Source organism: Anomaloglossus baeobatrachus, chromosome 3, assembly GCF_048569485.1.
Source record: "Anomaloglossus baeobatrachus isolate aAnoBae1 chromosome 3, aAnoBae1.hap1, whole genome shotgun sequence".
Taxonomy (NCBI): domain Eukaryota; kingdom Metazoa; phylum Chordata; class Amphibia; order Anura; family Aromobatidae; genus Anomaloglossus; species Anomaloglossus baeobatrachus.
This window is the reverse complement of record NC_134355.1, coordinates 497,377,692-497,398,224: the sequence shown is the minus strand read 5'-3', so window position 1 is coordinate 497,398,224 and position 20,533 is coordinate 497,377,692. Positions and strand designations below refer to the sequence as shown.

The following is a 20,533-nucleotide window of genomic DNA, read 5'->3' as shown; positions in this document are numbered from 1 at the left end:
CTACCGGCAGGGTAGCGTTCTTGTACCTTACAGCTTCGGCTGCGGTCCGTATTCTTACATCTTAGTGGAGTGGACATAGGCAGGTGCCTGAGGCACATGGTCCGGCTGGGCCTTGTGATTCTACTCGTAGGTGGACGTTGCCGCTAGGGTAATGTTCCTTATACTGTGTCTGGCAGTTGTTCATATCTTTGCACACTAGGGGAGCGAACATAGGTAGGAGCTTTGTGCGGCTTGTGCTGCTGTCCGTCTCTTTTGCACCACTAGTGGAGCGGACCTAGGCAGGTGCCATATCTAGTGGTTCATGTCCTCGCACACTAGTGGAGCGAACGCAGGTAGGAGCTTTGTGCGGCTTACGCTGCTGTCCATCTCCTTGCACCACTAGAGGAATGGACCTAGGTAGGTGCCATTTCACACTCACTGTTTTTGTCTCTGTGATCAATAACAGAGACCATACCACACACCCTCCGAGTAAGGGAGGAATTGCTTTATTTCCTAACTATATGCCTCTGTGAGTTTAACAGAGGTATTGCACTCTGCACTTGTGCTACTACTATTTACAGCGGCACACTTATATACTCTTCCTCATTCATTAACCTATCCCTTTTACGTTAATGCTAAATATGGTAGTCACTGTGACTTTAACAGTACACGCCGTGATTGGCTCTAGTGTCACTGAGACGTATCAGTGTCAGTACTGCTTCCGTAGTACAGATACCCTTTATCCTCTGCCATAGTCTGCAGCAGAGACTTTGCACGGTGGACCCTGACTGTCTGATATCCCTTTGGTTTTTATAATCAGACCGCCCCCATAACAGGGATCATATACAAGGCAGGAGGATCATTACCAGGATGGGGTACCTTAGCAGAGAATTTGTGGATATTACCCTCATAACAGTGTCAGCAGCAGATCCTCGCCCCATAAGTGTGTCATGACCACAGTTTTTGGTTAAAATTTTATTTTTATTTTTTCCTCCTCTAAAACCAGGGTGCGTCTTATGGTCCAGTGCGTCTTATAGTCCGAAAAATACTGTATGTAAGTCAAGTTTAAGGGAAGGGGTGAATAATTTTTACACTTTAGATATCTTGTCATAGATCTCATAACCATGTAACCAGTCTCTTGCTTTACACTGATGAGAGGTAAGGTCCATACAATAGTTAAATATAAACAGAGATTCTGAATTGGCTTTGCTCACTCTATAAAGGGTTGATATTAACATATAGGATTGGTAACTGTCAATATGTGGCACTGATAACCCTGTTCTCATCCTCCGTGAAGAGGTTACTTGCTTAGTTCATTATGTAACTTACGTAGGGAATCTGAGCACGTTTCATATTATCATAAAGGTCAGAAATTTCAGAGTCATTTTGGTATCCGTATCGACATAACTGAAATCCAAGTGACCAGTAGGCCGGCATCACAGGACGTCCAATGAGCTTAAGAAAAATACATAAATATATAAATATGTGAAATTGAAAAGAATGACATACACTTTGTTGTGACTTCTAGGTTTATCTTACTTCTGTGTATTGCTTCACAACCGTCTCGGGCTGGGGTCCCAAGACTACATAAAAATCCAGAATTCCTCCTATAGTGCGGAACGTTATTGCTGGTGTTTCTAGTAAAGAAATATCTGAAAGCACAATATGAAAAACCCTCAGTGTGAACTATTGTGAAGCAATTAAAACCATGTAAAAATACTCTAATAAATTCTAGAAAATGTATCAGCGCTTTTTTATAAGTATAAGTATATACTGAAACATATTGTCTTATTATTTATTTTGTTGTTCGATTGTAGAATTTTATCATAATTATAGGATGTTGCTATCTTGCCTGAACTGCAACTCTGCGTTCGTTAAAATTCAGTGACATGAACTACAGCAGAAAAATATCAACACTGTAATTTTTAGTGACTTTGATGATATTGTTTGTGGTTCATGGTCTGTGACTTGAGCAGAGGTCATTCTGCAGGGAGGGGAGATAAGTGACCTGTGACCATCATCACCTCTGTGCTATTGACATTTATTTTTAAGCATAATGAAATGTAAAATTATTCATAAATATTACCAAAATAACAAAGAAAGATATAACAACTAAATCAGTACAAAAACACTGTTTAAAAATTCTCAATAAGCAAAACTGAATGTGCCATGTGTAATAATGTACATATAAAAAAATAACCAAAAGGAAAATAAAATTGTGAACTAGATAACTATGTATTCTTTTTCCTGCCTTTAGCTTTCTAGATTTCTATTTTTAAGATACTTGTACGTTCACATTAATGAAACAAATATAAAATTTGTCTTGCTGCCATTATGTAAAAAAGTACTCTGTATATTGTAATCTGTGCAATATAGAATATGCTGATATTTTATGTATTCTGCACTGTCCGCCCTTATTTCCGTATTTTTCGGACTATAAGACGCACTTTTCCCTCCCAAATGTTGGGGGAAAGTGGGGGGTGCGACTTACGGTCTGAATGTAGGGCTGCGGGGAATGAGGATGCTGAGATGGAGCGGGTCAACGGCGGCATGAGCAGGCTGTAGCAGCCTGCCGTGACCACGTGGATCTGCTCATTTAATATGCACGCCCATCCTCCCACCCATCATCTCTCAGCGCTGAAACCGGTGCTGACAGGTGGGCGGGGTGATGTGCCGGGGGTGCGCGTATATTAAACAGCCTGCTCGCATGATCACCCCTGGAAACTACAGCCTGGAGTGATCATGTGCTGCAGTATTCACAGCCCCCCACGCATCATCATCAGCGTGGGGTGCAGTGAATCAGTATAACTCACCAGCCACGATCCCTGCAGCACCGTAATGTCCTCCTGTCTGTGCCGGAGGCGGCTGTGTGGAGACTAGCGGTCCGCACAGCGATGATGTCATCGCTGGCGCACATGTCTACGCGCAGCCGCCGCCGGCACAGACAGAAGGACAAACAATGATGCAGGGATCGTTGCCGGCTTCACACTCCAGCGCTGCTGCTGACACAGATGGTTGAGGAGCGATGCTGCAGGGAGTGAGGTGAGGTAATATGAATGTTTTTTTTTTTTTATGTGCCACAGGATGCGGGCCGTATACCAGCATGGGGGTGTATAGCAGGATGGGGATGTATAGCAGGATGAGGGCATATATCAGGATGGGGGTATATTATGAGCAGGATGGGGGTATATGAGCAGGATGTGGGTATATGAGAAGGATGGGGGTATATGAGCAGAATGGGAGTATATGGGCAGGATGGGTGTATATGAGCAGGATGGGGGTATATAGCAGGATGGAGGTATATAGCAGGATGGGGCCATATGCCAGTATGGGTTATATAGCAGGATGCGGCCATATGCCAGAATGGTAGTATATAGCAGGATGTGGGCTATACCAGGATGAGGGACATATACTATATATACAGTCATATGAAAAAGTTTGGGCACCCCTATTAATGTTAACCTTTTTTCTTTATAACAATTTGGGTTTTTGCAACAGCTATTTCAGTTTCATATATCTAATAACTGATGGACTGAGTAATATTTCTGGATTGAAATGAGGTTTATTGTGCTAACAGAAAATGTGCAATACGCATTTAAACAAAATTTGACCGGTGCAAAAGTATGGACAGCTCAACATAAAAGTGATATTAAAATTTTGTAGATCCTCCTTTTGCAAAAATCACAGCCTCTAGTCGCTTCCTGTAGCTTTTAATGAGTTCCTGGATCCTGGATGAAGGTATATTTGACCATTCCTGTTTACAAAACAATTCCAGTTCAGTTAAGTTTGATGGTCACCGAGCATGGACAGCACACTTCAAATCATCCCACAGATTTTCAATGATAGTCAGGTCTGGGGACTGGGATGGCCATTCCAGAACATTGTAATTGTTCATCTGCATGAATGCCTGAGTAGATTTGGAGTGGTGTTTTGGATCATTGTCTTGCTGTAATATCCATCCCCTGCGTAACTTCAACTTCGTCACTGATTCTTGCACCTTATTGTCAAGAATCTGCTGATACTGAGTTGAATCCATGCGACCCTCAACTTTAACAAGATTCCCGGTGCTGGCATTGGCCACACAGACCCAAAGCATGATGGAACTTCCACCAAATTTTACTGTGGGTAGCAAGTGCTTTTTTTGCAATGCCGTGTTTTTTTGACTCCATGCATAACACCTTTTTGTATGACCAAACATCTCAATTTTTGTTTCATCAGTCCACAGGACCTTCTTCCAAAATGTAACTGGCTCGTCCAAATGTGCTTTTGCATACCTCAGGCAACTCTGTTTGTGGTGTGCTTGCAGAAATGGCTTCTTTTGCATCACTCTCCCATACAGCTTCTCCTTGTGCAACGTGCACTGTATTGTTGACCGATGCACATTGACACCATCTGCAGCAAAATGATGCTGCTGGTCTTTGGAAGTGGTCTGTGGATTGTCCTTGACTGTTCTCACCATTCTTCTTCTCTGCCTTTCTGATATTTTTCTTGACCTGCCACTTCTGGGCTTAACAAGAACTGTACCTGTGTTCTTCCATTTCCTTACTATGTTCCTCACAGTGGAAACTGACAGTTTAAATCTCTGAGACAACTTTTTGTATCCTTCCCCTGAACAACTATGTTGAATAATCTTTGTTTTTAGATCATTTGAGAGTTGTTTTGAGGAGCCCATGATGCCATTCTTCATAAGAGATTCAAATAGGAAAACAACTTGCAAGTGGCCACCTTAAATACCTTTTCTCATGATTGGATACCCCTGCCTATGAAGTTCAAAGCTCAATGAGGTTACAAAACCAATTTAGTGATTTAGTAAGTCAGTAAACAGTAGTTAGGAGTGTTCAAATCAAGAAATTGATAAGGCTGCCCATACTTTTGCACCGGTCAAATTTTGTTTAAATGTGGATAGCACATTTTCTGTTAGTACAATAAACCTCATTTCAATCCAGAAATATTACTCAGTCCATCAGTTATTAGATATAGGAAACAGAAATAGCTGTTGCAAAACCCCAAATTGTTATAGAGAAAAAAGGTTAACATTAATAGGGGTGCCCAAACTTTTTCATATGACTGTACAAGGCAGGAGGATCATTACCAAACTGGGGTACCTTAGTAGAGAATTTGGGGACATTACCCTTATAACAGTGTCAGCCGCAGATCCTCGCCCCATGACAGTGTGTCATGACCACATTTTTTGCTTAAAATTTTATTTTTCTATTTTTCTCCACTAAAACCAGGGTGCGTCTTATAGTCTGGTGCGTCTTATAGTCCGAAAAATACGGTATACTTTCTTTATGCAAATTTGTAGTGATCGGGGATAAGTGCAATAGAGGGAGCAGGATGAGCAGGGGTGCCTATAATATGGATAAATATCCAAAAAATCCTACAGACAGAGACTCCGTAAATTAAACATAGAACACAGAACTCCAAGAAGATGAAAATTAGGCACAGTACAGACCAAAAGTTTGAACACACCTTCACATCTCTAGAACAACTGTTAAGAGGAGACTTTGTGCAGCTGGCCTTCATGGTAAAATATCTGCTAGGAAACCACTGTTAAGGACAGGCAACAAACAGAAGAGACTTGTTTGGGTTAAAGAACACAAGGAATGGACATTAGACTAGTGGAAATCTGTGTTTTGGTCTGATGAGTCCAAATTTGAGATCTTTGGATCCAACCACCGTGTCTTTGTAGAAAAGGTGAACGGATGGACTCTACATGGCTGGTTCCCACCGTGAAGCATGGATGAGGAGGTGGGAAGGTGTGGGGGTGCTTTGCTGGTGACACTATTGGGGATTTATTCAAAATTGAAGGCATACAGGACCAGCATGCCTACCACAGCATCTTGCAGCGGCATGCTATTCCATCCGATTTGAGTTTAGTTAGACCATCATTTATTTTTCAACAGGAAAATGACCCCAAACACACATCCAGGCTGTGTAAGGGCTATTTGACTAAGAAGGAAAGTAATGGGGTGCTACGCCAGATGACCTGGTCTCCACAGTCACCAGACCTGAACCCAATCGAGATGGTTTGGGGTGAGCTGGACCACAGAGTGAAGGCAAAAGGGCCAACAAGTTCTAAGCATCTCTGGGAACTCTTTCAAGATTGTTGGAAAACCATTTCCGGTGACTACCTCTTGAAGCTCATCAAGAGAATGCCAAGAGTGTGCAAAGTAGTAATGAAAGCAAAAGGTGGCTACTTTGAAGAACTTAGAATATAAGACATATTTTCAGTTGTTTCACACTTTTTTAAGTATTTCATTCCACATGTTTGAATTCATAGTTTTGATGCCTTCAATGTGAATCTACAATTTTCAGAGTCCCTGAAAATAAAGAAAACTCTTTGAATGAGAAGGTGTGTCCAAACTTTTGGTCTGTACTGTGTATATTTGTAGTTTACAGGTTGTGCCATTTTAGTAAATCGTATAACCTGCTAAGAAGCTATCAGAAACTGCAATGCATTTGTGAACCTTTAAAGGGATAGTTTGTGAATTATGTTCTTTGCTCCATTTGCTTAGATCAGCTTCCAATTTATATTTAAAATATATGAAAATGAGAAAAAGGTTTCTTAGATACTGCTGAGTAAGAATGAGAATAATTCCAATGGTACTAAGAGAAAATATACTAATTATTACATAATGCATTAAAACACAAAAAAAGTTTACCCATAGCATTGCTGTTGAGCAAAAGGACTCCATGAGCATTGCCATCTTTATCCAACCCCATATAGAATGGATGTACTCCATATGAGTTAGCAAGGTACTAAAGAAATAAACAAATAGTGTATTATTAAACTGCTATTAGAAATGAGACTAGAATAGATTTACTGTACTATGTAGCCAGACATCAACCACAATTTATGAAACGCTGTCATTTTTAAAAAGTAACTAAACTTTCATTTTCTTTTAATAATAATTTTAGCCAGCATGGAAAGTTATAAAACTCTGCTAGTCACTTTATTAGCAAAATTTGCATTCATTGCTGCAAAAAAAGTGCATGTAAATTGCATTCAAACCCCTGCTTTTCCCCAGACCATTTGCAGAATGTAATGTAATTTCAGTAATAATCCTGGTAGAGAAAGAGTCAAAACCTGTGTCTTCTGAGGTATGGGTCTAGCAGACGTAACGACGCAGGTGAAGGCAACGCAGCAGTGACACACAATATGAATTATTACACAAATTAGGATATAAAGAACAGCTCTCAACCATTCCATATTAACGATATTAAATGCATAATATGATAAGGAAAATCAATGAGTATAGGTTTGGAAAGGACTAGGGCAAGTCGTGGTAAATATGAGCCAAAGAGAGAAGAAGAAACACGACCAGAAGCCCAATTGCAAAAGTGAAAAAGCTTTATTAAGGTAAATGGTGAGCGGCACAATCACAAGAGACACCGATGTCAGAAACTCCCGGTAGATGGAAAATTAATCACTTAGGAAACATATACTTGTTCGCCATATACACAGTATAGATGAAAAGGGTTTTATACATGGTATAAAGGGCAAGCTTGCCAAAGCACACAGGCATACATGTATACAAGAGCAGATAGTGGGGCACGTGTAACAATAATCACCACGTGGACTTTATAATATATTAAATATAGAGACCATATCGGCCACAGAAGAAGCTCAAAAGGAACAATGTCCAAAGGAATAAATATACCTGTTTAGAGACCGGAAGGCCTGGACCGGCGTTCACCCGACGGCCGTTTCGGCGGGAAATGCCTTCGGCAGGGCGGTGTCCGCTCACGTGACTGCCATGTGACTTGTCACGTGGTGGTCACGTGACCGTGACGTCGGGCAACGCATGACGCGGTGGATGAACGGCGTCCTGGAGTGTTATGGCAACGCATGCGTCACACTACCGCCCACAATTTGATTGGACGGTGCCTTCTTTTTATCTGCGCACTTCCCTCACTCACACAACTCCCCCTGACGAAGGCATTTCCCGCCGAAACGGCCGTCGGGTGAACGCCGGTCCAGGCCTCCCGGTCTCTAAACAGGTATATTTATTCCTTTGGACATTATTCCTTTTGAGCTTCTTCTGTGGCCGATATGGTCTCTATTTTTAATATATTATAAAGTCCACGTGGTGATTATTGTTACACGTGCCCCACTATCTGCTCTTGTATACATGTATACCTGTGTGCTTTGGCAAGCTTGCCCTTTATACCATGTATAAAACCATTTTCATCTATACTGTGTATATGGCGAACAAGTATATGTTTCCTAAGCGATTAATTTTCCATCTACCGGGAGTTTCTGACATCGGTGTCTCTTGTGATTGTGCCGCTCACCATTTACCTTAATAAAGCTTTTTCACTTTTGCAATTGGGCTTCTGGTCGTGTTTCTTCTTCTCTCTTTGGCACAAATTAGGATATAGCATAATATGGATCAACAAAGAATCATACACAAAGTGAACAGGAGCTATGCAGAAATACTTATTTACAGAATGACTTCTAATACAGATAATCAAGCTATAATTACCTGCACTATTAACCGCTTAAGGATGAAGCCAATTTTGTACTTAATGACCAGGCCATTTTTTGTAATTGTGACCAGTGTTACTTTGAAAGCTTATAACTCTGGAACGCTTATACTTTTTGATAGTGGTACATTTAGGATATATGTTTCTTTTATTTGTGGAAAAAATTGGAAATTTGACAAAAATTGTGAAAATGGCGGAATTTTAAAACTTTTAATTTTTATGCTCCTAAACCAGAGAGTTATGTCACATAAAATATTTAATAATTACATTTCCCACATGTCTACTTTACATCAGAGCAATATTTGAAACAATTTTTTGGGGTTAGGAAGTTAGAAAGATTCAAGCAATTTCTCCTTTTTTCAGCAAAATTTAAAAACTTGTCATGATTCCTCTGTGCAGAGCATCTGGCACTGGATATGCTCTGTTGTGTGTTATGGACTGCTGAGCTGGCAGGTTGATTGTTGACTGTGCAGGATTCCATTCTTGTTCTGGGAGGTATGTGCTCAGGTGTGTCGTCTTTCTGGTAATTGCCCTCTTTCTTTACTGAGAACGTTTCCCAGGAATTTTAATAGTCGTACATTCTGTTTTGGTAGTTGTGCTGTTAACCTATTTCTTTGCTTTGTTCTGATCTTTGCTTTCTGACCCCGGATAGTTGCTTGACTTTTCTTTGCCTGCTCCCTGTTCCTGTCGTAACTTCTTGGCTTTTGACCCCAGTTCATTATCTGACTAAAGGCTACTTTACACACTGCGATATCGGTCCCGATATCGCTAGTGTGGGTAGCCGCCCCCATCTGTTGCGCGACACGGGCAAATCGCTGTCCGTGCCGCACAACATCGCCCAGACCGGTCACACATACATACCTGTCCGGCGACGTCGCTGTGACGGGCGAACCGCCTCCTTTCTAAGGGGGGCGGTCCGTGTGGCGTCACAGCGACGTCACTGAACCGCCGCCCAATAGCAGCGGAGGGGCGGAGCTGAGCGGGACGTAACATCCCGCCCACCTTCTTCCTTCTGCATAGCGGCCGGGAGGCAGGTAAGGAGAGCTTCCTCGTTCCTGCGGCGTCACACGCAGCGATGTGTGCTGCCGCAGGAGCGACGAACTACATCATTACTGCTGCAGTAACGAGATTTGAGAATGGACCCCCGTGTCGCCGATTAGCGATTTTGCACGTTTTTGCAACGATGCAAAATCGCTTATCGGTGTTACACGCAACGGCATCGCTAATGCGGCCGGATGTGCGTCACGAATTCCGTGACTTTAACGCGTTCGCATTAGCGATGTCGCAGCGTGTAAAGCCCGCTTAAGTCTCACCTTTCTCCCTGAAGTTATTACGTATCTTCCTGGCATACTGAGCCCGGATCGTGACCTGTCTACCCCTGAATTCTCTCTCTGTCCATACATGTCCTCCTGTTACCAGACCCCAACTTTCCTGACTACTCTTCTGTCTCTACTACCTGTAAGTAGCAGCTTGCATTACAAAACCATTTTTTTAGGGACCACATCACATTTCAAGTAACTTTGAGAGGCTAGGTGACAAAAAACACCCAAAAATGACTCCATTCTAAAAACTGCACTCTTCAAAGTACTTAAAACCACATCCAAGAAGTTTATTAACCCTTCAGGTGCTTCATATGAACTAAAGCGATGTTGAATGAAGAAAAAAACAAAGTAACATTTTACCTAAAAATGTTGCTTTACCACTAATTTTCACAATTTTTCAAGGTGTAACACCTGAAAGTGGACCACACAGTTTGTTACCACTTTCTTATGAGTGCGGCAATACCTCACATATTGTCAAAAAGTTCTGTTTGGAAAAACGGCAGACCTTGGAAGGGAAGAAGCAATATTTTAATTTTGGAAAGCAAATTTGGCAAAAATCGATTACGGGCACCATGTTGCATTTGTAGGACCCCTAAGATATCTAAACAACAGAAATCCCCCTCAAGTAACCCCATTTTGGAAAGTAGACCACTTAATGATTTTATCCAGGGTATAGTGAGCATTTTGAACCCACAAGTACTTTACAGAATTTGCTAACATCAAGTCGCCATAGTGATCAATTTTATTTTTTCAACTGCCTAACTAAAAAAACAAAAATACAAATTTTTATGTTTTTTTTTATTTTTTGTTAGAGTTTGTTTATTTTAACCCTAATCCTCACCGTAACTTTGATCTTAACCCTAAACCTAACCCTGAACCTAGCGCTAATCCTAACCCTGATCTTAACCCTAACCCTGATCTAAGAAAGAAAATGAAAAATTTAAACTAAGAGGGATTCTGAAGGAGGTGATGAGGATATTGAGGATAAGGATATTTGGGGTGAGGATATTAGATTGATTTGTAATATTTTTTTTTATTGACAGGCAGCAGCAGCAAATGTAGTCTCTCTTCTCTCCCCATTAACTACAAGGGAGAGTAGATAGAGGCAGACCCAAATGCTCTATTTCGCTAAATATTTTGGGTATTTGATAACTGTGATAGGATCTACCACAGTGATCAAATGCCAGGAACCAATGAAATTGGTTGCTATGTGGAGGAGGCAGATTTTTGTGCACACACTGCACATACGCACGCCATTTTGGAGGAGAGAAGGGGAGCTGTAAATTTATTGAATTACCAGGGAAAACTGGACGGGACTATGGGAGCACACTTCTGTCCCATCTGACATGTTTGATAGCACATGGAGATCACCCGTGTACCAAAATCATGGCACATGGAGGGACATACGTACCTTTAACATGTTAGTGAAAAAGTATGTATTTTTCACTGACGTTGGAAAGAGGCCTAACACAGATTTGGACAAATTTGTAAGCAAATCTTTCCCACCTCTGACCCTTGTATTACCTCTTTTGGATTTTCTACACCTTATATATGTTTTTTCCTATTTTTAGGTGACAGATTATTTTTACAATAATTTTTGGGAGTCATATTTTAATTTATATTTTGGGGCTTATTTCACATCTGCGTCTTATCAGAAAGTTCTTAGTGTTGCAAAGTACTAATAACTAGTGATGAGCGAGTATGCTTGTTACTACTCGGTACTCGCACGAGTATCACTGTACTCGGGCTACTCGGTGGGGACCGAGAAATCTCGCGATACTCGTGCTGTACTCATGGTCTTCATCCCTGCATGTTGGCGCTCTTTTGAGAGCCAGCCCTCATGCAGGGATTGGCTGGCAGACCACTGCAATGCCACAGCCCTGTTAGTTGTGGAATTGCAGTGATTGGCCGGCCTGCACAGCGTGCCCGAGCCTTTATACCGGCGAGCGAGCTGTGCTCTGCACACAGCCATCAAGACAGTCAGTGCAGGGAGAGTGTTGCTGCTTCAGGGAAAGGTTTGTGGCCCTTTATAGCTATTTCCGTAGCAGGGCTGCAAACAGTGTGACCAGAAGTCCTTCTCAGGACTATTATAGTTGTATACAGGCAGGCAGGGTATAGCCAGGTCGGAGTACAGTAGCAGAGTCCTTCTCAGGACTATTGTTGCTGTATACAGGCAGGATATAGCCAGGTCGGAATACAGGCTAGTGACCAGAAGAGTCCTTGTCAGGACTATTGTAGCAGTATACAGGCAGGCAGGCAGGCAGGGTATATAGCCATTCCTAGTGTTGACCGTATACCAGCCTTCATCATATCTGGGGCTGGTGTACACAGTCTAAAACAGTCCAGATAGTGTCAGACTTCTCAGTAATTGTCGCTCCTAAAAACCTGTTAGGTTCTTAGTGCGTCCGTGCTTACATTTAAAAACCGCACGTGTGTGCATGTCGGTGGCGGCGTACAGGTGCACTTGTGTGCGTTTTTCACAAACTATTATATAACGCACAAGTGTAGTGTATAATACACGTCAGTCAGCAGTGTCTGATAGTGTCAGACTTCTCAGTAATTGTCGCTCCTAAAAACCTGTTAGGTTCTTAGTGCGTCCGTGCTTGCATTTAAAAAACGCACGTGTGTGCCTGTCGGTGGCAGCGTACAGTTGCACGTTTTGCACAAACTATTATATAACGCACAAGTCTAGTTTATAATACACGTCAGTCAGCAGTGTCTAATAGTGTCAGACTTCTCAGTAATTGTCGCTCCTAAAAACCTGTTAGGTTCTTAGTGCGTCCGTGCTTGCATTTAAAAACCGCACATGTGTGCCTGTCGGTGGCAGCGTACAGGTGCACGTTTTGCACAAACTGTTATATAACGCACAAGTCTAGTGTATAATACACGTCAGTCAGCAGTGTCTGATAGTGTCAGACTTCTCAGTAATTGTCGCTCCTAAAAACCTGTTAGGTTCTTAGTGCGTCCGTGCTTGCATTTAAAAACCGCACGTGTGTGCCTGTCGGTGGCAGCGTACAGGTGCACGTTTTGCACTAACTATTATATAACGCACAAGTCTAGTGAATAATACCCGTCAGTCAGCAGTGTCTGATAGTGTCAGACTTCTCAGTAATTGTCGCTCCTAAAAACCTGTTAGGTTCTTAGTGCGTCCGTGCTTGCATTTAAAAACCGCACGTGTGTGCCTGTCAGTGGCAGCGTACAGGTGCACGTTTTGCACAAACTATTATATAACGCACAAGTCTAGTGTATAATACACGTCAGTCAGCAGTGTCTGATAGTGTCAGACTTCTTAGTAATTGTCGCTCCTAAAAACTTGTTAGGTTCTTAGTGCGTCCGTGCTTGCATTTAAAAACCGCACATGTGTGCCTGTCGGTGGCAGCGTACAGGTGCACGTTTTGCACAAACTGTTATATAACGCACAAGTCTAGTGTATAATACACGTCAGTCAGCAGTGTCTGATAGTGTCAGACTTCTCAGTAATTGTCGCTCCTAAAAACCTGTTAGGTTCTTAGTGCGTCCGTGCTTGCATTTAAAAACCGCACGTGTGTGCCTGTCGGTGGCAGCGTACAGGTGCACGTTTTGCACTAACTATTATATAACGCACAAGTCTAGTGAATAATACCCGTCAGTCAGCAGTGTCTGATAGTGTCAGACTTCTCAGTAATTGTCGCTCCTAAAAACCTGTTAGGTTCTTAGTGCGTCCGTGCTTGCATTTAAAAACCGCACGTGTGTGCCTGTCAGTGGCAGCGTACAGGTGCACGTTTTGCACAAACTATTATATAACGCACAAGTCTAGTGTATAATACACGTCAGTCAGCAGTGTCTGATAGTGTCAGACTTCTTAGTAATTGTCGCTCCTAAAAACTTGTTAGGTTCTTAGTGCGTCCGTGCTTGCATTTAAAAACCGCACGTGTGTGCCTGTCGGTGGCAGCGTACAGGTGCACTTGTGTGCGTTTTGCGCAAACTTGGATATAACGCACAATTCTAGTGAATACACGTCAGCACAGTATTGCAAAATGCGCAAGGGCATTGTCAACGAACAAGGAAGTGGACGTGATGGTGGTGCAGGCAGAGGCCGAGGTCATGGGCAAGCTCTAATTTCGCCACAACAAAGGGCCACATCTAGTCGCTCGCATGTCCTGTCCCAAATTCTTGGGGACCGCAGCAGTACACCGCTCTTGAACCAAGACCAGTGTCAACAGGTTGTTAGTTGGATAGCGGATAATGCTTCCAGTCAGATTGGCACCACCACAAACACTCTGTCTTCCACACGGTCAAGTGTCAGTAGCCGTGATACTGCACCGCACATTTCAGAACCTGATCCTCCTTCCTACCACAAGGCTGAGTACACGTCCTCGGACATTACTGATCCCACACTTGGACACTCGGAAGAGCTGTTCACGTTTCCATTCGCACATTCTGGCCTCTCGCCAGCTCATGTTGAAGTGGGTCATGAGGAGATCGTATGTACAGATGCCCAAATATTTGAGCAGCCACGTTCTCACGAAGTTGGCAACGTGTCTCAACAAGGGGTGGACAATGATGAGACACAATTGTCAGGAAGTCAGGAGGAGGAGCAGGGTGCGGAAGAGGAAGACGACGTGGTGGATGATCCAGTAACTGACCCAACCTGGCAGGAGGATATGCAGAGCGAGGACAGCAGTGCACAGGGGGAGGGAGGCGTAGCATCCCAACAGGCAGTAAGAAGCAGGGTGGTGGCTCCAGGCAAAAGTCAGGCAACCGCTCCCCGGAACAACAACACGACACAAGGTGCCTGTACAAATGTTAGGTCTTCCCGAGTCTGGCAGTTTTTTAAGTTGGCTCCAGATGATTCTAAAAAGGCCATTTGCAACACCTGCCATGCCAGCATCAGCAGTGGTACCAAAACTAGCAGCCTGACCACCACCAGCATGATCAGGCATATGTCAGCCAAGCACCCGACTTTGTGGGAAGTACAACAGAGTCGAGGAGCAGTGCTTGCTGATGTCACTGCTACGTCTTCGCTTGTTGTGCATGCGAGCCAATCCCCTGTCCATGCTGCCTGCGAACAAGCCTCCTCCGGTCCTGCACCTGCAGTTGCCTACGTAGAAATAACACCATCATCAAGCACGTCCTTGTCCCAGCGCAGCGTTCAGTTATCCATTCAGCAAACCTTTGAACGCAGGCGCAAATACACTGCCAACGCCCCACATGCCACAGTTCTAAATGCTAACATTTTGCGACTGCTTGCGCTGGAAATGTTGCCTTTTAGGCTGGTGGAGACAGAAGCATTCCGCGACCTGATGGCGGCAGCTGTCCCACGTTACTCGGTCCCCAGCTGCCACTATTTCTCCCGGTGTGCCGTCCCCGCGTTGCATAACCACGTGTCACAAAACATCACACGTGCACTGAACAACGCTGTATCACCCAAAGTCCACCTAACCACAGACACGTGGACAAGTGCTTGTGGGCAAGGCCGCTACATCTCGTTGATGGCACACTGGGTTAATATTGTGGAAGCTGGGACTCAGTCTGAGCAAGGGACGGAACACGTCCTTCCCACACCAAGGTTTGCAGGCCCTACCTCAGTCAGGGTTTCACCCTTACTCTACAGCTCCGGAATGTCATGCTCTTCAGCCTCCTCCTCCTCCTGCGCATCCTCATCCACTTTACCCTCCACACCAGTCCCAAGCTGGAAGCACTGCAGCACTGCCTTGGCGAAGCAGCAACAGGCTGTGCTGAAGCTAATCTGCATAGGTGACAAACCCCACAATGCAGAAGAGGTGTGGACAGCTCTGAAACAGCAGGCAGATCACTGGCTCACACCTCTGAACCTAAAGCCAGGAAAGGTCGTGTGTGACAATGGCCGGAACCTGGTGGGGGCTTTGAGGCGAGGCCAGCTGACACATGTTCCATGCGTGGCCCATGTGCTCAACCTCGTGGTTCAGCGGTTTCTAAAGTCATACCCAGACCTGTCTGATCTGCTGGTAAAAGTTCGCCGCCTGTCTGCACATTTTCGAAAGTCACCTACTGCTTCAGCCGGTCTTGCCAGCTTTCAGCGCCGTTTGCATCTTCCGGCTCACAGACTGGTGTGTGATGCCCCCACGCTTTGGAATTCAACTCTGCACATGTTGGTCAGGATATGTGAGCAGAAGAGGGCAGTTGTTGAGTACCTGCATCACCTAAGCCGTCGGGAAATGGGTCAAACTCCACACATAACACCTGAGGAGTGGAGATGGATGTCCGACCTATGTACCATCCTCCAAAACTTTGAGGACTCCACCAAGATGGTGAGTGGTGATGACGCCATTATTAGCATCACCATACCGCTTCTCTGCCTTCTAAAATGGTCTCTGCTCAAAAACAAACATGATGCATTGCAGGCGGAGCGCGATGAGTTGGAGCAAGAAACAGTAGTGGGTGTGGGTGATAACACACAGCCCAGCCTCGTCTCATCACAACGTGCAGTGGAGGACTATGACGAGGAGGAGGATGAAGACATGGAGCAACTCTCCGGCCAAATTGAGGATATGACATTCACACCAGTCATATCCTCGGTTCAGCGTGGCTGGCCAGAGGACAGGGTAGATGAGGAGACGGAGGAGGAGGAGGAGGACAGCATGTTCAGTCATCGTGTTGGTCAGGATACTGAAGTACTGGCTGTTAAGAGTCTGGCGCACATGGCTGACTTTATGGTAAGCTGCCTGTCTCGTGACCCTCGCGTTAAGAACATCTTGGCCGACAATCATTACTCGTTGGTAACACTGTTAGACCCACGCTACAAGGAGAACTTTATGTCTCTTATTCCCGAGGCGGAGAGGTCAGCCAAAATGCAGCAGTTCCGGAAGGCCATAGTCACGGAAGTAGGCAAAGCATTCCCCTCACAAAACGCTAGCTGCATAGGTCAGGAATCAGTGGACAACCAAGGCGTACAGCCGAGAGAGGCACAAGTCCAATCCGCCAGAGGTAGGGGAACAGTCTTTAAGATGTGGGACAGTTTTCTAAGCCCCTCACGTACCACAGCCCCTGAGGTGCGGGGTAGTGCCACAAGAAATCCTAAGTTTGCCCAGATGCTCAAGGAGTACCTTGCAGATCGAACAACTGTACTCCGACATTCCTCTGTGCCTTACAATTATTGGGTATCCAAGGTGGACACGTGGCATGAATTGGCTCTCTACGCCTTGGAAGTCCTGGCCTGCCCTGCCGCTAGTGTTTTGTCAGAGCGTGTTTTTAGTGCCGCAGGTGGAATCATTACAGATAAACGCACCCGCCTGTCAACTGAAAATGCTGACAGGCTGACTCTGATCAAGATGAACAAGGGTTGGATTGGGCCAGACTTCACCACACCACCAGCAAATGAGAGCGGAATTTAAAGTTTGTAACGGGAATTTGCCATGTACCTCCACTCACCCATGGGTACACACTTCTGGACTTTGGATAATCGCTGGACTGCTCCTCCTTCTCCTCATGCGCCACCATGATGACCGTTACAAAAGTTAGGCCTTTGTTGCAGGTATACCCCCAGTGGTAAATTTTTTCGCCCATTCTTTCAGAATGGACATTACAACGACAGGAGACCCGCTCCTTTGCAATGGGAACAATGTTTTGAGGCCCTCATGCACATCTCTATCCAGGGACAATGTGGAGCCTCCCAATTAGGGCTATACTACAATAGACCCACTTCCTGACAATGGACACTTCAGGTTTACAGGCCCTCATGCACGTCTCTATCCAGGGACAATGTGGAGCCTCCCAATTTTTGGCTGCCCTGCCTAAGGGCTATACTACAATAGACCCACTTCCTGACAATGGACACTTCAGGTTTACAGGCCCTTATGCACGTCTCTATCCAGGGACAATGTGGAGCCTCCCAATTTTTGGCTGCCCTGCCTAAGGGCTATACTACAATAGACCCACTTCCTGACAATGGACACTTCAGGTTTACAGGCCCTCATGCACGTCTCTATCCAGGGACAATGTGGAGCCTCCCAATTTTTGGCTGCCCTGCCTAAGGGCTATACTACAATAGACCCACTTCCTGACAATGGACACCTAAGGTTTACAGGCCCTCATGCATGTCTCTATCCAGGGACAATGTGGAGCCTCCCAATTTTTGGCTGCCCTGCCTAAGGGCTATACTACAATAGACCCACTTCCTGACAATGGACACTTCAGGTTTACAGGCCCTCATGCACGTCTCTATCCAGGGACAATGTGGAGCCTCCCAATTTTTGGCTGCCTGCCTAAGGGCTATACTACAATAGACCCACTTCCTTACAATGGGCACTTCAGGTTTACAGGCCCTCATGCACGTCTCTATCCAGGGACAGCGTGGAGCATCCCAATTTTTGGCTGCCCTGCCAAAGGGCTATACTACAATAGACCCACTTCCTTACAATGGGCACTTCAGGTTTACAGGCCCTCATGCACGTCTCTATCCAGGGACAATGTGGAGCCTCCCAAATTTTGGCTGCCCTGCCAAAGGGCTATACTACAATAGACCCACTTTCTTACAATGGGCACTTCAGGTTTACAGGCCCTCATGCACGTCTCTATCCAGGGACAATGTGGAGCCTCCCAATTTTTGGCTGCCCTGCCAAAGGGCTATACTACAATAGACCCACTTCCTTACAATGGGCACTTCAGGTTTACAGGCCCTCATGCACGTCTGTATGCAGGGGCATTGGTGAACCTCACAATTTTGGACTTCCCTGGCAAAGGAAAATACTACAAAGACTCACTTCCTCAAAATAGGCACATTAGACTCAAGAGGCCTTCATGTACGTCTCTTCTCAGGGACATCGGAGTGCCACACAATGTTTTACGTAAAATCTTTCATGTATTAATCTCAAAAAGTAACATACACCAGCTCTATCTCACTATTGGGTATGTGCCCTTAACATTTCCGCCATGAAAATTCATTTTGGTGTCATTTTGAAGGTTTTCTGGTGAGTCCGTAAAAATGGCGTAAAATGCGGACAAAATTGTTCACAGCTGTGACTTTTGAGTGATAAATGCTTCAAGGGGTCTTCCCCACACTGTTGCCATGTCATTTGAGCACTCTTCTGAGACTTTTGTGACATTTTTAGGGTTTCTACATGCTGCCGGGGGTCATTTCATAAAAATACTCGGGTCTCCCATAGGATAACATTGGGCTCGGTGCTCGGGCCAAGTACACGAGTATCTTGGGATGCTCAGCCCGAGCCTCGAGCACCTGAGCTTTTTAGTACTCGCTCATCACTACTAATAACATATTCTCAGGGAATAAAAGTTTTTCAAAACATTTACTTACTTGTGGAGGCTCATCCTTTGCAAACAGACTTATCTTTTTTCTATTTATTTCATGACGGTATTGTGGATGTTCTGTTTCTCCTAAACCAAAAACATATTCTGATGGAAGTCTGCTAGTAATCTGAAGAAACATATCTTCAAACGTCATTCCGGGCACTTTAGAATCCCATCTGGAAATATATACAGTAAAAATGATACATGTAAGTTTATAACATAAAGTTAATGGTCAACTGATATAAGCATCAATAGCAACAATGCTGTCAAAAGCAAGGAAGGATAGAAAGGGCAAACGTGAAAAAATGCTCATCAATACAAGAAGCAAAGTTCAGTGTACCAGATCCAAATATGTATGATATCAATCTTCATAAGAGTTGGATTGTCATGGTAACATCAGTAAAAGAAATACCAACTTTACTCCTTTAGCCCCCTGACCTACTATCACCTTCCCCATTACCCTATAGAGTGTAAACCAATGAGGACAGCGTTCCTTCCCCTTCTGAACAAATCAATTAGTTTAATTACTTTATGTACGAGTATTGTAAGATGGTTTCTGGACATGTAGTCGATGGGAGGTATGTATTGTAGAGGTGGTTATCTTCTGTAATATAAACCCAGGTGAAAGCTCTAGTGTATTTTCGTACTGAGTTCTTAGGGAGTGTCAGGGCCCGGCTTTACGGGCGGCCAGTAAGATGGGCAGAACTGGCTGCTCACCTACTCTCACCCATGGTGGTGGTAAATGTCTCAAAATTAAGACCATCTCCAATATGGTCTGTGTATGGAGTTTAGAACACCTGCTGTGGAATTGTGAGGTTAAATCCTGTGCTGGCAAAAAACGCAGAGAAATATATGGACTATTTACTTGCTGTTTATTATTTTGGAACTGGAAAAGCTGTTCTTGTTGTTATTTTGGCAGAGCAGTTTATGAAGAGGGAGTAAACCTACTGGATATAAATGAGAACTGTTCTTGTATTTGCCTTAAACCTGCAGCCGAGCAAGTCAGAACATTACAGTATGTAATATGTATATGACCCTTCACAAATGTGCAGAATTTAATGGTGCTTTAAAAAAAAAATAATAAAAATTATTAATAATATTAATAATAATAGTAATATTATAATTGTTGGCAACAGCTGACTTAGCCTAAAGCCTGATACACCTGTAGAAGGCTGGATGTAGCCAAAACACGTAATGTTTATTTTATTAAAAAACTATATATTCTTGCTGCAATCATTGGATCAATTCTCTTCTCTGCTTCATGTTGGGAGAGTTCTCTGCCTGTTTGTTGTTTTTTTTTTCCATTTCATAAAGCCTGAAATTAAAATTGATTTTACCAAAACTAGACAGTTTTGAAAATATTTCCTTTGAAGACTTGTTGGCAAGATGATGATAGTGGTAAAGTGTTTCCAATGCGAAAAAAACAAACAAATGAAAAGTTGCACTATATTTTTAAACAGATTTAAATAGCATAAAAC

General features: G+C 43.9%; 1 protein-coding gene across 1 annotated transcript in view; it reads right to left on the bottom strand.

Annotated features, from left to right (window-relative positions):
- SI (sucrase-isomaltase) overlaps nt 1-20,533 on the bottom strand; it is a 439,774-nt gene that overhangs the window by 228,002 nt on the left and 191,239 nt on the right. The window contains exons 28-31 of the mRNA XM_075340661.1: nt 19,063-19,231; nt 6,645-6,741; nt 1,519-1,631; nt 1,309-1,434 (exon numbers count right to left, since the gene is read on the bottom strand). Coding sequence (XP_075196776.1) covers nt 1,309-1,434; nt 1,519-1,631; nt 6,645-6,741; nt 19,063-19,231 — 505 coding nt within the window. The remainder of the gene's footprint in view (nt 1-1,308; nt 1,435-1,518; nt 1,632-6,644; nt 6,742-19,062; nt 19,232-20,533) is intronic.